We start from the raw sequence: 20,374 nt of genomic DNA, 5'->3' as shown, positions 1-20,374 counted from the left end.
ACAGTAAATTTAATTAATCAGCAGTGTTGCGTTTTATTACCTATCTCAGGGAAGGAATAGGTGTTCGGACCAGACATAATGACACAATGCATCGGTCTTTGAACTGTTATATTAAAGAAAAAAATGATTCTGTTTTCGCCAAAACATTTAATTGCTTTTATAGCCAAAAAAAGGTAACGTTTTCGCCAAAACATTGAGGTGCCGTTACAGCCAAATTGTTTTGTTTTCACCAACAAAAATGGTTCTGTTTTGGTAGTGGTGCACAATTGCTTATTAGATTGTTTCACGTTAACAGAGCAGAAAGTTCTAATCTGCTCATCAAATAGGAGTGGAATTTCTGACAGATAAGTTAAAAAATATAACTGGAAGTCCAATTAGAGACCTAGGACTTTTTTGGGGACTAAGAAGGACTCAAAATTCTTAACAAACTCTGTCCATTGCCAGATTAGCCAATTGCTAATTATTAATTAATTCTTCTCAAAGTCTTGTTTAAAAACAAAAACTACACATGGTCGCAGAAATGTGTATCATTTGAGTGTAATTCAAGTATAAAATACAGATACATGTACAAGAACAATGGCATGAATGAATAAAAACATATCAGTGTGTTTATTAAGTGATTTTATAGTAATAATGGAAATTGCAAACTGTGCCGTAACCTGTATGTTACATGTTACCAAACCTGTAAATGATGGTTATGATATATGTACATGGGTTGCCAAATGCTATGCTTATTTCAATGCCTGTATCGGTTACAGCTTCTTGTTTTTCTGTGACAGTTTTAGCTAGGCACTCAGTGCATGGTTGTGTCCATTTTTTTAAGTGACGGCGTTTCCTGTACAAAATAATTTTCCATCCAAAAGAAATAACTGATATATATTCTTTTATTAGATTTATCATAATTTGCTTATATGATCAGGCTTTCAGCCAGAAAATAATTTGAGGGTACGTAAAACCCCCCAAAATAGAACATAAGTGCCCTTACTAGATGATTATGAGGTTGAAAACTTTATGAAATTGGATGCTGCATTTCATGCATTTTCATGATTTAAATCAAACAACTGGTAATTTTTATAAAAATCGTGAAAATATGTGTCCATTAATTTCCTAGATTTTAGGGTATGTAAGTTTACCTTTCTAGCAGAAACCCTGATGATGGTTAAAACTTAAATGACACCATTTTAAGTGTTATTAACATCTTGTAAGATTTCATGTTGCTGTCACTTTTATTTACAGCTTAAACTGTATAAATTTATGTAAAAGTTAATATTTCTGTTCAATTTGAAACTTTGAAAATTGAGTTGTAACCCAATATGTTATGACTGGGCAATATCACATAACATTTTAATATATTATTCTGACTGCTGCTTATTTCAAGGGCTGGATCATGATTAAAAGTTATAATCAAGCATGTGGGCAACAAAAATAATTGTGCAACCTTGAAATAAATTGTTACCTTCATATGGCTAGATAGATGTCCTTGTCACAACTTGGGACATGGAAGTTAGTTTTACGGCCAAGTTGGACTGCGACATGCCCTTAAAACTATACTAGTCGCCATGACAACATACCTGGCTTGGTGATGTCACCAGGCTCCAGTAGACAAAACGTGTGTAATGCCTGACAGACAAACTCAGTACATTTATCAAGTAGTGTGCTTATATTTAAAATTTTATTTTTAATATCAATTGCAAAGGATATAAATGCTGAATATGTAATGGGATTCCACTGTAATAATTCTGTAAATATTAGTGAAAATAGAATCATAAAACCTGATTCAACCAATGAATTGGGTGATTATTATGTACATGTATTTCCTGCCCATTGGACTGAATTAGCCAGCTTTTGCATGGTGCTAGACAAATCTGTCTTAGTGCCCCTGGGCTGGATGATTTCTACATATGCCTGAAGTCAAGAAATCATGTTTTACGACAACTGACGTCATAACTCATGTTTTGGGATGATTGTTGTCATTACTAATTTTTTTCCGAATTCCTTTGAATTAGGTACTTCCGAAGTTGCCATTTCACGTGATATAATTGTTTTAAAAAGAGTTAAACAAAGTAATGTTTTTAACATATTTATTGTTAAGTTGTTAATTTTTATGTCATTGCATAATGTGGACTATGTATTTCCGCATATGATTAAATGTGTTTGTAGGTGAAATATTTATGAATCATTCTACAATTTAAAAAATGTAGCTTACAAAATTAATGTTTGTTAATGTAATTAAATAGGCCATGTGTAGATAAGGCAATTCCAACCCTCTGGACAAAATGTTTTTGTAAGGGCTTTGGTAAACCTTGGCCCCCACAAAAAACCATTTTGTCACTCTGGTTTGAATTGCCTTATCTATACCTCACAGTGGTGATAGATTCTATTAGTATTTAATTTTAAACACAGTAACTTGGCAGCAGTAGATATTTTTACGTCAGACCTCTTACCTGTACACTGCTGGGAAAATCATGCCTGGTAAAGATCCAGCTGAGCTACATGTAGATAACTTTCATTTCATTCTGATAAACCTGATCAGAATATATTATTTAGAAATGAAACAGACAGTTTGAAGATATTAACTAGTAGTACAAACTAGCAAGAAGAATGTTGACTTAGATTGTTTCTGGTCATTTAACTTTTAAAATAACCAGTTTTTAAGGGATTTTACAATGAAAAAGTGAAAGAAAATGGTTAGTCTTCTCGCTACCCTATGCGAGATGCGCTGAGGTGCTAGGGTCCGATATTGACAATAGCCAGTAGTTTTAAACTTCAAACATGATAAAAAAACACCCCAATCTATTTGAAAAACAACGTAACAAAATTAATCGGATACCAAAAGAAGATTCAAAGTAGTCATTGGGGGATGAAGGGGATGGGTGTTACAAATAATTGATTAAACAACTGGTCTGTGGTGTGGATCTGTGGGAAAATACAATATTTAATTTCCACTTTTATTGCACATTAATCCAGGTCCAGACTAACTTTTACTCACTTTATTATGCCAGTAACTAAGGGTGGGGGCAGTTAATAGCCTGCATATTAAATAAAAGATAATAAATTAGTAAACAGTTATTATCAAATTTATGTCCCTCGTGAAATAATTTTCAGTTGTCACAAGCTTTAGCGAGTAACAAATGAAAATTATTTCACGAGGGACATAAATTTGATAATAACTGGTGCTGAGTTTGTTATTCTATTTATTACCTGAGCTATTTTTTCTCTAAAAGCATGGTTCGCACGATCTTGAAAAGTGCTTGAATTTAGGAGTTTCAAATGGAAACGTGCTTGAAAAGTGGAAAAGTCCTTGAAAAGTGCTTGAATTTCATGTCAGTGTGACTAGCGTGTCATTTTAACCAGAAATAACGAAACAGTCTCGAAAGAAATTTAGCATTTTTACTTCCGTATTCGCACTTTCATTCCAGTACTTGCGACGTTCCGCGACCCGAATGTACTCGGCCCATTCCGGGATAAATGCTATGTTCCGAATGCCTCAGCCGAGATTTACCGATTATTGACGAGCGTAATAGCCTCGCAATGTGGCAAGCACATGTTCAAATTTAAACATGCCTAGTGGAAAGTGTTCTTAACACAACGTGGTGTCGAAAATATGCGTGGATCAGTACTGTCTATATAAACATACATTTTCTATTAAAAAAACATTGTTCGAAAAGGCTGGTTAAGGTTTGTATTTATGGTCCTTGAAAACATAAAGTAGGTCCTTGAAAAGTGCTTGAATTTTATGGGTCCTTGCCTGTATGAACCATGAAAAGCCTTTGGTTTCGACACACATATGCATGTACATTTAGAAACGATATAAACCACTTTACACATTGTTCTGAGTATTGTTATAGCTTTGTAATTTAATCACATTCATAGATAATTTTGTAAAACAAAATGTATAATGAATTGCATTGAAATGACATTTTGTTATAAATTTAACACCAAATACAGATGGCCATAAACGTTAACTCTTTAAACTACATGATGTCATTGTGTGTGTTTGCAAAATCTAGATGACGTCTTTGGTTTGTAAGCGTCAAATCATCCAATAGTATTGTTCGTTAGACCAATGCATGATAATTTCTCAGTGAGTGCCTGCTGGGATAATAAATCACATTTCAACAGGGGATCCAATGCATAATCTTCAGTACATTTTATTGCACATTGTTTTTTGTTTTTTCTTTTGATTGATGTACTTGGCAAATCAGAATGACAAAACCGATATCCATGATCAAGACCATATCTCTGCATAATATTAATCAATGCAGAGTCAAATGGACATTAAGCAAAATAGTTATTGATTCCATGAATGTCTTTCTAGTGCCTATATGTGTAAGGCAGCCATACCCGAGGAGATTCTTTACTGGACAAAATATTGCCACTTCCAGACTAGTTTACTGAATCAAAACTACGACAGGACAGAGCTCATTGGAATAAATATAGCTGTGTTGGTATGCACTCATGAATCACTGTCAAAAGAGTTATGTTATCACATGTTTGTGAAAGATGAGCGTATTCTGCCCCACTGTGTCATGTTGAAATTGACAAAGCAATTTTATGATTAATAAATATAAATAGGAATACAGGGCTAGTGGCACATTTATTCTTAATGTACAGAGTCCCTGAAACTGTCTTTTCAATCTTGAGGAATAAAATTTGGTGTGTTTGAAGATTCACTGTTTCCTGAATTTGTTACCAATTCCTAGTTTGTCAGGAACAAATTGTATTTTTTTTTTAATGGGGCCAGTAATGTTTTTGTTGGGCCAGTAGTTTTGCAGATTTTCTAGCCCCTGGGCCAGTGGCTGAAAATCCTTAATTGCAACCTATATGTGTTTTGAATCCCTCGTATTTGTTTTCCTCATCACCTGTTAGCATTTAGCAGCGAAATGAGAAGCATAATTTCCAATATGATGAAATGTATCTAGACTTATCTCTCATCAGTTCCATTTGCCGTGCCAAAACATATGCACGGGTAAAATCCTCTTCTCCTTTGATTTATTAGAATTAAAATGGATCATCGGTAATATGTTCACCATGAGAACATGCATTAGCCAAATGATAGAAGTGAAAATTTAACAGATAAATATTATCACCATAAAATAAATCTAAATCGCTACATGTTTTTTTTCTATTTATCTTAATAAATGAAGCACATTTTAAAAATGAATTATTATTTTGCATAGCAAAAATTATCCATCGTACTGTCGTCAAATAGAAATGAAACTATGATAACATGATGTTTCAACCAAATCAATAAATTAATTGATTATGTGATTAATCACGCCAGCCTGAGTCTCCAATCCCGAGTTTATTTTAACACAAGTACATTAATGGCTAATGTATTGACATTATCAAATGAAGTAACAATGTAGTGAAGCCATTAAGAATGAAAATAACAGGTGAAAATGAAATTATGCATATAATCAGCAATTACTGTCTGCTTTGAATGTCTTGTGACCTAAATAAGTTGATACCGAAGCCTATTAATGATGCAATTTCATTGGTTTATTTTAAAGATAAACCCCATACATTCACTACAAGCTATATTAACCAATAAGGGATGAACTTTCCAAAGCATATCTTAAGTATGTATGTATTTGTACTTAGGGATGGAATGAATCATTAAAAAATTTCAATTCAGATATTCATTTTGTAAGCTAAAATATATATACATATTATAATTGCTGCAAACTCAGGGATAGTCCCTTTAAAGTTTAAGCACCAAGTACAACAATTTACCAAGTCTTTATGATAGTTTCTGCCATCCCTTGCCATGCAAGACAGACCCATTCCATGACATTAGTGCATGCAAAATTATAAGACTCCATCATATGTGACGAGGCTTGCCGAGTCCTATGGTCGAAATTTTCACCACTGAGGGGGTACTTTTTCTATCTCACATGACCACATATGATGGACTCTTTTTTTTCTCTCATTCATTCGGTAAATAAACCATTATTTTACACGAATAGATAAAGATGGCTGAACAATTTTTTTTTTTATTTGACCGTTTTATTATAAATAAACTACACTATCATATTTATTGTGTTTGTTTCATGTGTTAAATAAAATTTAACACTACAAACTAACAAGATAGCTTTTATAATGAAGGTTTTAATAACAAAATATTAATTTAAAACTGTGTATAATGACCTCATGTCACCATCTCACATTAATATGATGTCATATATTACCTACGACGTCATGTTAAAGACGTCATGTTAAAGGAGTGCGTGTGATATCCCATGTAGGATAGATTTTTTTTTTACATGGCTTTCTTTCATGGGATAACCCTGTCCTATATAGCTGAGGATGAGAGAAAAATCTGTCTTCGTTGAATTTTTTATTTATTTAAATCTGACATCGTTGAATTTTTTATTTAAAAAAATCTGACATCGTTGAATTTTTTATTTATTTAAAAAAATTTTTTTTTTTTTATCCCACTGCCCCCTTTCCTTTCTCTCCTTTGAAGTCCATCGCATTTCTTCCCGATCTGGCAACTCCTATCTTTCAACTTCTTTTTGCTGTCCACCTCCACATCCCAGTCCTTGTCTCTCCAACTGCGACAAGTGCTTGTCTCTTGTGGCTATCCGTGCCACACACCTGCCATTCCCCATCAGCTTTTAGCTGTGGGCTTAGTCTGACCACTTTGGGGAGTGTTCAGTAGTTACTTCTGGGACATTCCACGCCAAAACAACCAATTTCCAGAAATCTTCCCGGGTGACCATCTCCGATTTTGATGAAATTTCACCCATTTGTGCATCTATATAAATGATGGATGCTTGCAAGCTTTTACGTCCAAATACTAAGTAGTTTTGAAATTATGAATGGTCAAATGCAGGGCCCGTTGACCCATTTTTTGAACTCTCGACTGTTTCGGTGTGATTTTTGAATGCTAGTAACTTTTAATTTTTTTAATAAAAATATCAAGTTGCAATTTACTGTATTAGCTAATTCATACCTGGAGAATCTATAATTATACTCATTTTGTACATATCTCTCATAGTTTCTGACCTGGAGACCCCTAAAGTTTAGTTTTTTATCATTTGGAAATGATATTTGTTATAATTTGGGGGACTATTACTCCCTGATTATTTATCACAAATACAAACTGTTATTTGATTTGAAGTATATACCTATAGATATTTCTTTATGAGAAAGATTATCTGAATCAAATGAAATATTAATGTGTAGTTGGGGGTCCGAAGTTGAGAAGAAATTTTTTGTGTGAAAAATATACCTGCATAACGGGTGGTTTGACCACGTGAGCATCGTGTGCTTTTAACATGAGTAACTCCTGTGCATATCTATATATGTACCAAGTTTTGACTTTGTGGCTCAACTCCTTAATAGTTAAATGAACTTACATTTATAACCCCCGTACAAGAACTCGTGAAATTGTCAAGTGATTTCGGAGGCTTTTTGGATGCTAGTAACTTTTTTAATTATACAGATATCATGCTGCAATTTGCTGTATTAGCTAATTCATACAGATACAATCTATTATTTGATTTGAAGTATATACCTATAGATGTTTCTTTATGAGAAAGCTTATCTGAATCAATAGAGGTTATTATTGGCGAGCATAATCCATTATTTTTATTCCTAATATATGGTATTGACGATACCGAAATACACGAGGGTAATAATCTCTTTATCATATAAGCTCAAGATTAATACAACATGTTTTTGTAAACTGTACACGCAACTTTAATTCCAGTCCGCCATTACTAGATATTCAAATGACGTAAGAATATGTGGCGCGGTGTATTTTTGAATGGAAATGACGTCAAACTCCAATGACGTCATTTTGGGTGGCCTTACATCAAAATAAAGTTATGCCTAATGTTTTTTGTTTTCTGAACGCTGGACAGCTTTCAGTGTCAAATTGCCATTGAAATGTTTTTATTTGATAACTATGAATGCATGTCAGTCATGGAGTGTCACCCAAGTATGGTTGTAAAATATTGGAACCAAAATTTTGTTCTCCATGATTATTATATTGAGTACGACTACTAGTATTGAACAAAAATAATATACACTGAAACGTTTCAAAACTGGACCCCTCTGTAAATGGGAATTCCCCCAAAACCAGAATTTTTTTACGGTCCTTTTTTAAAAATCAGTACAGAACTTAACCTCTTTAAACTGGATACCTCTTAACACCGGATATTTTACTTGATCCCGAGGGTGTTCAGTTTAGAGTGGTTTTACTGTATATATAATAAAACAGTTTTGTTGGGTTCACATGATCACAAGGCACGGAACCGAAAAAAGTTTTACCCATGAAATTTTAAATCCTATGGCCTGCAGTATGCAAATTTGTAAAAGGTGATTAATTATCACTTGCCTTTTTATAATTCTATACCTGGCAAACATTTATTAAATAGACACTTAAAATGGCTTATTAATCACATCTATGCAATGTATGATTACATTTTTTTTTAAAGTTTATTTTGCTTGCAGACATAATAATTTAATATAAATTGCCAATGAATCAAAATCATTCAAACAAAATAACAACTTTACATTAAAGTGTTAATATTAGTTAATAATGTTTTATTTGTAATATACGTGAAAAAGCAGATACGATGCCATGCATTAAAATCTACCACTGTAGCAGTTCCCCAAATTTGTCCTTTTTTCTTGCCTTTTATGAAGTCATAAGGCGAGAAATAGATTACTTTCTAGGGGTTTGGTGTCAACTTTTGCATTTTGCTCAACGTTAAAGTTTCACATTTTACGGTTATCTTCATTTCACACAAACTCTATAGTCCCAGGTAAATGAAATTTGGTTTATTGTTACATCTGTGAATCTTATCTTCATGCTTGTGTAAAATTTGTGTAATTTATTTTTAAAAATATATACGATTTAATTTGTTTTTAAGTTTAAAAAAAAAGGGCATAAAACATGCTTTGAGATGAACACCTATGATTGCAACTAATATACATTTGTGGTTGTTGAGACATTTAACCTATGGAATTCTTGTTAATTTAATAAATACCAATATTACCACAGTCAGTAAAAAAAAAAGAAGAAACATATTAAAAAGATTTTGCTATTTGTCATTAAAAAATCTGGAGTTATTTTGTTGCATTGTTTTGACACAAGTTCTGACAATTAGTATTCTTAACAGGAAGCAAATTGCACAGCATGGTATGTTAACCTTTAGACTACTGGATTAATTTTTAACAAAAACCACGTTGAGTGGGTACAAGTTTATAATTTTTACTCACATATATTCACTTAAATGTTTCATAAATACATGAAATAAAGTTCATATATGAATCGGTAAGTATTATTTTCGTGTCTTTTTTTTGTAATTTTTATTATTTTAGATTGGCTAATGGTGATTAAAATTAGGCAAAAAATCGAAAAAAGTTGCGTTTACTTACGGGCATTTGTGGCCAGCTGTCCAGTATTTATGTCCATTATTCCCGATAACTGGTTTTCTGACCAGAATTTTTTTTAAAAACCGAACTACGATTCATATTGCAATATTTGGTAATTTTCGTTGTTGGTAAAACGATCAAATTTATTATCAAATTAGCTGTTACAATCAGCTATCGATCCCTGAAAATTACCGCGACGTGCCGCCATTGTTGTCAAGCGAAAATACTTGCGCCGAAAACCACTTTTTGAACTCAAAATTTCAAGGTATTTTCAATTGAAAAAATCAAAACAAAAACCACCATTTTGAAAAAAAATCTTTTTTCTTTAATTATATTTCCGTTTCCGGTGAGTGTCGTGTGCAAAACGGCGGGAAATATGAATTGGGGAATGCACTGTATACAGTGTACAGTATATCGACTGACGTGACGTCGGGCGAGATATCTCGCCTGCAGTAGTCAGAAGGTTAATATTATATGACGAAGTATCATATTGGGCTTTGAATCTATGAAATGAAGGTCACCAAAACTGATTATCAGATTATCAGAAAACTGTGTGCATTTTGAGCGACATTTGCTTCCAACGCTTGACCATAACTGGTTCAACAAAGGCCATGGTTTGTGCTATCCTGCCTGTGGGAAGCGCAAATAAAAGATCCCTTGCTGCCAATTGGAAGAGTAGCCCATGTAGTGGCGACAGCGGGTTTCTTCTCAAAATCTGTGTGGTCCTTAACATATGTCTGACGCCATATAACCGTAAATAAAATGTGTTGAGTGTGTCGTTAAATAAAACATTTCTTTCTTTCTTTTTTCCAATGCTTGACTGATTTGCATTGGGACTTCTTCTTCTTTTTTTTGGATAAAATAATTTAACCTAGCTACAGACTACGTTAATCTGTGTAATCCACTGTTTTATATATACAATTTAGAGTTCATAAGTATCGCCATGTTTTGTGACAAGTGCAAATTACACATGCTTAAACAGTGATTCATGGATGAATTTTAATAATCCGTGGTTTATTTTATTCAGTATTAAAATAATTTGCTGTAATGTTATCAATTTCTATACATGTATGTAGCGGTCACACTAACTTGCTTTTTAAGATTCTTATTTGAAGATGTTATCAGGTTGGTATATATATATTTTTTATTTCCTTTGTTCTTTTTCATCTTTTTCTTTATAATAATAATTAAGACAATTAAATGTTTAATGACCAACCAAAGCAATTGCTAACATTATTAATCTAGTTTACAACAAACTGTTTATATTTGATTCTGAAAAATACTTTCATTTTCTTATGCATTTTAGTTTTATCAGCATTATTAAATGCCAATGGAGCCATTGACCACAGGCTATAGAGACATTTTCTGTCCTGATGCTGTGATTATGCAGACATGATGTTAGGCATAACTAGAAGACCAGATTGTTCTGTGTGATTTGTTGTTGAAGCCTAATGAGAAAAGAACGGCTAAATGTACACACGTACATATATGTCTTACTCCCACTGGCAATGCTTTGCCTATTGATTTTTCATCTCGTTTCTACTGGTGGCAGCCATGCTATAAATTGTAAATGTCTTCTTGGTCACTGCATTGTCAAGAGCATGCATGTATAACTGTTAAGTGATGTGCACAAAGAATTGCTGCTTCTATCCCCCCAACTCCCAGTTCTTAGCGGTCAAGTGATCATTTGAAGTGTGATGGGTCTTAGGAACAATTCCCGTAGGAGGATTTTTCAGTTTAGAATGTAATTGTTCACAATATAACTAATTGGTAGTTTTTGTGAATTTAAAGTTGCATGACCAACAGGCAAAAAACCCAGCTGTTATGAAATATTATGACTTGCTTAGTACTAGTAGGTGTCGATTGCACAAGAATGTGGAAACAGCAGGTTTCAATCTCTTTTCTTGGACCAGTTGTCCAAATAACTATTACGTACAATACATGTATATTAGACTCTAAATAATCATAGATTAAAATATGCTTATGGTCTTTTTAAACAGTTTTCTGTGCAATGCATATACTCTTAACAACCCTTGTAATTGCCCGTGGCGATCGGCAGTGCCGTGGAGATTGCTGAAGAGTTTTTCATTCTCTGCAGCATTTTTCTTGCCGTGAGCTATTTTGGATTTTATTTTTCAAGATGTATTTTTTCCTTATTGTTAAAAATAAAATATACTTTGTGAACTGAAAACATTAAAATTAAATATTAAAACAGTAACAGCACCATGATAAAAAAATACATGTAAATTACCAGCATTAAGCGAGTTCCAACCTAGATCATTGAACTCTCTGTTCATAGCAAGTGCATTGCAGGGACCACTGAATTGTGGGGGGTGGGGGTGACAGCTTATACATTGTTGCACCGTAGCTATGGTGCGTTACGGGTGTTTTATTTTCAGTAAAATGTTCAACATACACTCCTAAAAGTCACTTGATGTATTATGGTCGGCCTGATGATGAGATAATTGTAGATATACATATATATATAGAGAGATTGTTCCGATAGTTTAATCAAAATTTCTCTATCATTTATATTGGCAAAATATACAACCCTTTTCAGGTGCCGAGTGGCCAAATCTAAAAAGTTAAACTTTATCGACTTACTTGGGCATTCAGTCTTGGTGACAGATTTCCTAACAGAAATTATACTATTATTAAAGAAAATGATTTTAATTCTATATCACATTAAATATAATCTGACACCTTGATGTAATATAATTAAAATATAAAGATTGAGCTGGCACGTCACTGCAGACTGACTATTCTGTATGTGATACATTGTCACGGTTGGATCCAAGGGACGGCACCAGGAGGACCTATCCCTCACTCTAAAAAATTGAAGTGCCCCGTTTTTGAAGAATTTATTTACAATTTTCATTGAAGTACCCTTTTCAGAGAGTTGCTCTGTACCTTTTACTTTGGTCCCGCCCCTAACATGTTTCCTGGGTCCGCCCTTGATTATCATCCCCTTTCACACCCATTGTTCTTGATGTGCACGTGTCATTCACATGTTAACTGTTATGTCACTTTTAGTCGAAGAATACCACCGCTGATATAAATAAATCTTACAGTATATTGGCAAACAAAACAAATAACAAACTCATTCAGATTTACTTACAAATCAGAGTTACAAACATGTTAACGGTAAAATTGCTGTGGAAAATGCCGTGGACAATATTTTTCCACGGCTGTGATCATTTTTGAAATTTCGGGTGTTTCTCTAATCAAAATGTCAAAATACATACCAAATGGACACAGGTTAAAATGTGTTGAGGTGTAATTAAAGAAACATTCCTTTACCTCAGTGGGATCCATAACACTTAAAAGGAAGGCATATAATGTGTATAATGAAGTACATATATATAACAAGGTTTGAATTTAACGTGGACAGTTGTTTGCCACCAGTCATTATACTCGCATACTGCTAAATAATAATAAAATCTACAAGTATGGGCAACTTCATTCATATTCAGCTTCTAGCTATGTGATAAGTACAATAATAAACTGATATTTGTGGGCCAGCCAAAAAAGAAAGAAAGAAAAGAAGCTTATTTAAAACAGTGATGAAACACAGTAAAATATTGTGCTTACTATGCAGCTGCTTTAATCTATATTTATTGAGTAAGATGGACAGGATTATCTCAGTGGTAGAGTGCTGGCCTCGAGTGCGATGGTTCATGGGATCAATTACCCTAAATAGAATCATGTTAAAGGCTATCAAGATGAAGAATGTTCTTCTCTGTCATATGCAGATGTTTCTGTGAAACAATTTGAGGAAAGTGATTAATTGTTCCCCTAACTTATATTAAGGGGACCTGTTTATTACCATATTGAGCATTGATACATGTATTTATTAATCCTTTTGTTGTACTTAAATTAAAAAAAACAACTAAATGCTAAGGGGAGATAAAAATTACTCTCCTGCATATGCTATGATAATGTCACTCAACATCAACATCTCATGCATGTAGTGTTGTTTTAAGTTTGAAATAATCTACTGATCCACTGGCTCAATTTTTGTGGTCTTGGATGGCAGAAAGGCCAGGGTTATATGAGGTCTTCTTGATTATGGTAGCCCCACTCCCATGGCTAGTGATATTCAATTTTGGGCTAGTACATAACTACTATCGCCATGCCCGATGGCTAGTCGAAATGTTTTTGTCAAATGCTGCATTTCAGTTTATTTTGTAACCCCTGTCCCCCAATTTTGATGTTTCTAAGCTCTAGCTCCCTCTTTATTTGACATTATTACTAGTAGTAAAATTGTATTAACTTAAAGTAAAGTAGGGCTAGTGATTTTTTAATCATTGTGACATGGCTAGTAAATAAAATAAAACACTGATCCCATGGCTAGTGGATTTTATAAAAATTCCTTGGATATATTCTTCAATCCTTGAATATATTCTTCATTCCTTGGATATATTCTTCATTCCTTGGATATATTCTTCAATCTTTGGATTTTGCGGTGCACAGGGCTATTGTGAGTTGCTCGTGTCAGGCTTGTTGGGTATCATTGAAATACTCATTCCAGCCAGTGATCCACAACTGGTGTAACAAAGGCTGTGGGATGGTGCATATAAAAGATCCCTTGGTCCTAATCGAAAAGAGTTGCCCATTGCATGGTGACAGCAGGTTTCCTCTCTCATTATCTGAGTGGTCCTTAACCATATGTCTGATGCCATATAACCATAATTAAAATGTGTTCAGTGCGTCGTTAAATAAAACATTTCCTTTCTTTCATTAAAGTACACTGTAGCAGTGAAAGTAAGACGAACTTAACACAAGCAAACAATAACGGTGAGATGAGAATATAATGTTAATTGCTCAGTAACTTAATCCCTCAATTAAGACGACTGTACTAAATAAAAACAGACAGGCATTCTTTGGCTGATCGTTTTAATGTGATCATTTTTGCTGCATTGTAGATATTGCTTTCAGTAAAATTATGATAGGTTCGTTGTATGCACACTTAATTTATAATTAAATTCACAATTTAACAGAAAATAATTGGTGCATTTTAAAAGTTAATTCAAAAAAAAAAATTCACAATCAGTTCATTCATTTTCAATAGTTTGTTCTGAGCTTATTTGATCCAAGATTACTTTACTATTGCAGTATTGATTTATAAGCATAAGGTCATTCTTAGGTGCAGACTTCATTAATTAGCATGGCTTACTTGTTCTGTATTGATATTCTCAGAATTTGCTATATACAAGCAAATTGGATCTCTCACTTATGGATATTTTGGACTAGGAATCACACCACAAGAAAAGCAAGCTGTTGCTATTTCTAAAAATCCTTGTTATTGAATTGTGTGTAATGCCAATGCCAGTATTTTCATGTAATTAATGCTCATGCACATGTGGTTTTATCAGATTAGTTGGCTTATTAAGATTTCAGACTAACGGTTAACATGGCAAAGATAATGGATTTAAAAAGAAAAATGTAAAAGAGAAAAAAAAGAATGAAAATTAAATGTAGGTAGTGTAAATTTAAATATTGAAACTGATAAAATTAAGTTAAAACCATGAGCAAATTGGCTAACTTCAAGTTAGTAAGAGAGTTTACCTATACTGTAAATAAGGGCTGTTCAGAATTGGGGGGGGGGGGGTGCGCTCAAGTGTTTTTGGTTTACACATTTAAAAAATTTAAAACCAAGTATACATTTATTTATAGAAAAAAATCCACAGTAGATCCACTAGACAATAAAATAATAATTAATTCTAATTAATCTGCATAGAATTTGAAATTTGATTGACTCATCAAACTATATGCGACACTAAAACCAGCATAATGTATTTGAAATTGTGGGGATTCCCCAGGAGCCTGTTTACATATCGATACGCTAATTCTCGATGTTAAGTTGGCTGTACTTTAAAAATTTCACGTTGAATCTTTTCTGAAGCAAAATGTATTTCTCTATATATTATTATTATGTAACTGCTGTTTATAAATGTGTGTGTGTGTGTGTGATGTCATGTGTGTGATGTCGTGTGCAACTCTGAATCATTGTTATCAAGCACCAGTTGTCATGATGAGTATTCAGAATAATTGAAATCGGTAATACTAGCTGGCATTGTAGTTATATTAAAACAAAATACTAAAAACTCTGTTTGCAACAGTAAGACCAACATTATTGTCCGCACATGGTCAAATACAACATAGTTATCTGCTAATTATGGTGTGTCTCACCTTTCCCATGTGATCAAGGGACAGAATCTATGTTGTCTGTAGCTCAATTCATAAGTGCTTAGGTCAAAGGATCAAATCCCCCTTGGTGGACGTATTCCCTTATTGTTTTTGTGTCCTGTCCCAACCATTGGCCGACGACTGTTTAAGTCCTGTCTGTGAGAAAGTACTAATGCTAATGAAAAAGTGTGGCAGGTTTCGTCTTAGTACACTGGTGGGACGTAGCCGAGTGGTACAGCGCTCGCCTGATTCATGTTCAGTCTGGGATCGATCCCCTTCGGTGGGTCCATCAGGCTATTTCTCATTCCAGCCATGAAGTGGCGACAGCGGGTTTCCCCTCTCAATATTTGTGTGGTCCTTAACCATATGTCTGATGCCATATAACCGTAAATAAAATGTGTTGAGTGTGTCGTTTAATAAAACATTTCCTTCCTTCCTTCCAATAGCCGATGATGAATAAATGAATGTGCTCTAGTGGTGTCATCAAAGTAAAACGAATAAAAAAACATAATCGTCATAGTACAGGTTACAATACAATGACCAAATGTTTAACATCTAAAAGCTGATGATTGATATATCAGTGTGCTGTAGTGATGTTATGAAACAAAACAAACTTTAACTTTTCCCCATTTTATCAATGCCTACCAAACTTGTGAATGTAATGCAGATAAGTATGTCATGCAGATAAGTGTACGCTAGCTGCATTACATGCATGTAGTCTAGTAACCTAATTTTCATTTTATCATACAGTACTTTTCTTCTCAGTGTGTTATTTCATGCTTGTCCCTAAAGTACTGTCGGAAATAGAATAAAACTGATTTTCGTCGATTATTTCTTTCATATTAAACTGACAAATAAATATTTTGTAAATACCTATTTAATGATACTCTACCTAATTTAGTATTTACTTGTTTGGGTTCTCATTGATGTACAAGGTGGTGTTTACTCTTGAAATTAAAAGAAAGATGTCAGTAAACAGGTAATTTGTGCACTTTATTGGAATAGACTATAACAAATTTTGACTGACATGTGTCAATTGAACACCTATGATTGCAACTAATATACATTTGTGGTTGTTGAGACATTTAACCTATGGAATTCTTGTTAATTTAATAAATACCAATATTACCACAGTCAGTAAAAAAAAAGAAGAAACATATTAAAAAGATTTTGCTATTTGTCATTAAAAAATCTGGAGTTATTTTGTTGCATTGTTTTGACACAAGTTCTGACAATTAGTATTCTTAACAGGAAGCAAATTGCACAGCATGGTATGTTAACCTTTAGACTACTGGATTAATTTTTAACAAAAACCACGTTGAGTGGGTACAAGTTTATAATTTTTACTCACATATATTCACTTAAATGTTTCATAAATACATGAAATAAAGTTCATATATGTATTATTTTCGTGTCTTTTTTTTGTAATTTTTATTATTTTAGATCGGCTAATGGTGATTAAAATTAGGCAAAAAATCGAAAAAGTTGCGTTTACTTACGGGCATTTGTGGCCAGCTGTCCAGTATTTATGTCCATTATTCCCGATAACAGTGGTTTTCTGACCAGAATTTTTTTTTAAACCCGAACTACAATTCATATTGCAATATTTGGTCATTTTCGTTGTTGGTAAAACGATCAAATTTATTATCAAATTAGCTGTTACAATCAGCTATCGATCCCTGAAAATTAGCGCGACGTGCCGCCATTGTTGTCAAGCGAAAATACTTGCCGAAAACTTCAAGGTATTTTGATTTGAAAAAATCAAAACAAAAACCACCATTTTGAAAAAAAATCTTTTTTCTTTAATTATATTTCCGCTTCCGGTGAGTGTCGTGTGCAAAACGGCGGGAAATATGAATTGGGGAATGCACTGTATACAGTGTACAGTATATCGACTGACGTGACGTCGGGCGAGATATCTCGCCTGCAGTAGTCAGAAGGTTAAATAGATATTTACAAAATATATACTTGTCAGTTTAATATGAAAAACAAAATCGACGAAAATCAGTTTTATTCTATTTCCGACACTACTATAGTACTGTAGTGGCAAATCAAATACCATACATGACAGTGGTAACCTGTGGGTGAAAGCTGACATTATCCTATTAAATCAACAATTATATATACCGGTATATATATATATATATATATATATATATATATATATATATATATATATATATTACACCTCACCCTTAGAATTAAAGTAAGTTGGAGCTGAAGTTACTTGTTCCTGACATAACAGGGTCTGGCTCAGGGCATCTCTGAGCATCTCCATATGTTTGACACACAATAGCCGATGTGTTTTCCGTGCTGGGGTGTTGTTAAAACATTTATTCATTTTTTGCATTTACCATAGTTTGACACCCAATAGCCAATGTATTTTTTGTGCTGGGGTGTCATTAAATATTCATTCATTCATTTATTAATTTTTGCATTTACCATAGTTAGACACCCAATAGCCAATGTATTTTTCGTGCTGGGGTGTCGTTAAACATTCATTCATTCATTTCTCTGAGCATCTTTTATTCAAACTTTTTTTCCTGAAAAAGCATACTCTCTTCCCCCACCCCCCCACCCCCACCCCCCACCCACCCTTCGAAATTTTTATGTCAACGAGTGATTTGTGAAAACCCTATAATTGAATGGCAGAGCCAGACCATATAACCATAACAGGTGATTTCGTGTTCCACAACTAGTGTAACAAAGGCTGTGGTATGTACTATCCTGTCTAAGGGATGGTGAATATAAACAATCCCAATGCTGCTGATAAAAAAAGAGTAGCCAGTGGAGTGTCAGCATTATCATTGTGTCATATTAACCATAAATAAAAATGTGTTGAGTGCATTGTAAATAAAATGTTCTGTTTATAACCGTAACAATAACCAAACAGAAGTTTTTAAAATTTTAACAGTAAGTAATAAGTTAACCTGTAATAACCTACATATTGTGGTCTTCTATTTTCTGCTTATTCAACATAAAAATTGTAATTTTCATTTTAGTGGCACTCACATATTTCAAGCACAGTAGCACCTGGTACAAATATACTTAAATCAAATAGGGTGAATTTACTGTCCACATAAAATAATACTAATAAAGTAACTGTGTTACATAAATGTGTGTCACCAGTGACAGTATCCCGTGCTTATTGAACATTCAGGGCACATATTTATGTGTAAACTTTGTTGTGGCTTGATGTTATTTGGTATATAGTGCTACCTACAAAACATATGGTCTGAGTTTGTACGAATGAATGTTATTTGTTAATTGATATACATGTATGCACACACTTGCCATGACACACATGTACATGTACATGCAGCAATCTGTGACCAGTTACCAAATTTATCTAGTGATATATTACAAGGAAAATAAAGCCACAAACTACTGTATTTGCTTTGTTGTATTTTACAAGTGCAAATTAAGTGTAAAAAAATATATGGATCAGATTGCTCATGGTCATTGAAACATATCCATTTGTTGTATCTAAAAACTGAATTGTTTATGTTTAAATACTAAATACCTGAAAATATTGAAAGGTCTGCTTTACTATTTAAAATGTTGCATTGTTTAAGCTGGCATGCTATCATAATCCACATTCACAAACATTCAAATCAGTCTATTACATCTATGTTTAAAAGTAGAGAGAAGACTAGGAAAACTAGGTTACTGGATTTGGCTGGGTGGCTTTATTGTGCATTCAAAATAATTTGTGTTGGGAACAGCATGGCTCGAACTTAAGAATTTGTCGCCCACTGCATTAAAAAAAACCCGGCACACCAACGGCAATTTTGAGCCTGACTTTTGCAGCAAATAAATATGACTGAAAGGTTATTTTGATGCATGGATGTACACAAATATTAAATACTGACAGATAATATATACCAGATATATTAATTACCAATGGCAGTAATTTCTATCCAGCGGCACAGTAGTGCCATCGTTGATGCTCGTGACTGGCTGTCGGCCTTGTTGACAATGTTCATGTCATTGGGTTAAGTCTGGTAGGTCCTGGGTTCATATTTCAATACTTGCTCCGACCTGTACGAAGTAAAAAGATAAGATATAGGTATAACTCCTAGGTCAATGAAATTTGGTTTATAGTTGCACCTATTGATGTTCATCACTGCACAGATAATGTTATGGTAGGCAATACATTTTTAATTCTGTTTAATTTTTATCATTAGACACTTACAATTAAATCAGTGTTTCTGCCAGAAAGACATTTTTGGGTATGGCACTATGGAATTGAATGCAACCACAGTCAATGGGGGGGTATGGAAGGCCTTCCCCAGAAACAAAATAGGTTAAGTTTAGAGTTAGGGTTAAGAAAATTATACATTAATGATAAGAGTAATTAATTTTGTCAAACGGTTAACATTTTAAAAAACAATCTGCCAAAAAATCTGGGTATGGCGCCATACCTGTTTTACCCTCTGGCAGAAACCGTGTCAATTAACCTTTGTTAAAAGTAGATAGTGCCAAGTGTTGGCTTAAGTGTATTTTACGTTGACTGTATTTTGAATTTGTGTTTTTCTCTTGCAGCACGTTTCTGTACTTGAAGTTTCTTTTGGTATGGGCCCTCGTTCTGATGGCAGACTTCATACTGGAGTTCCGCTTTGAGTACCTCTGGCCATTTTGGCTTCTCATGAGAAGTGTTTATGATTCATTCAAGTACCAAGGACTGGTATGTCGTATTGAAGTTACATTTCAAATAGATAGATTAGTTGATGTATTTTTTTAAGGATTTCACCATAATTGTTAATCAGGGAAGATTTTGTTCAGTATTGCAGTG

At 33.6% G+C, this 20,374-nt stretch overlaps 1 protein-coding gene across 1 annotated transcript in view; it reads left to right on the top strand.

The window, feature by feature from the left end:
• LOC121369655 (macoilin-1-like) overlaps positions 1 to 20,374 on the top strand; it is a 40,270-nt gene that overhangs the window by 2,738 nt on the left and 17,158 nt on the right. The window contains exon 2 of the mRNA XM_041494700.1: positions 20,125 to 20,266. Coding sequence (XP_041350634.1) covers positions 20,125 to 20,266 — 142 coding nt within the window. The remainder of the gene's footprint in view (positions 1 to 20,124; positions 20,267 to 20,374) is intronic.

This window comes from Gigantopelta aegis, chromosome 4 (genome assembly GCF_016097555.1).
Source record: "Gigantopelta aegis isolate Gae_Host chromosome 4, Gae_host_genome, whole genome shotgun sequence".
In the NCBI taxonomy this organism is placed as follows: Eukaryota; Metazoa; Mollusca; class Gastropoda; order Neomphalida; family Peltospiridae; genus Gigantopelta; species Gigantopelta aegis.
The sequence above is the reverse complement of the archived record's forward strand: the minus strand, read 5'-3'. Positions and strand labels throughout refer to the sequence as shown.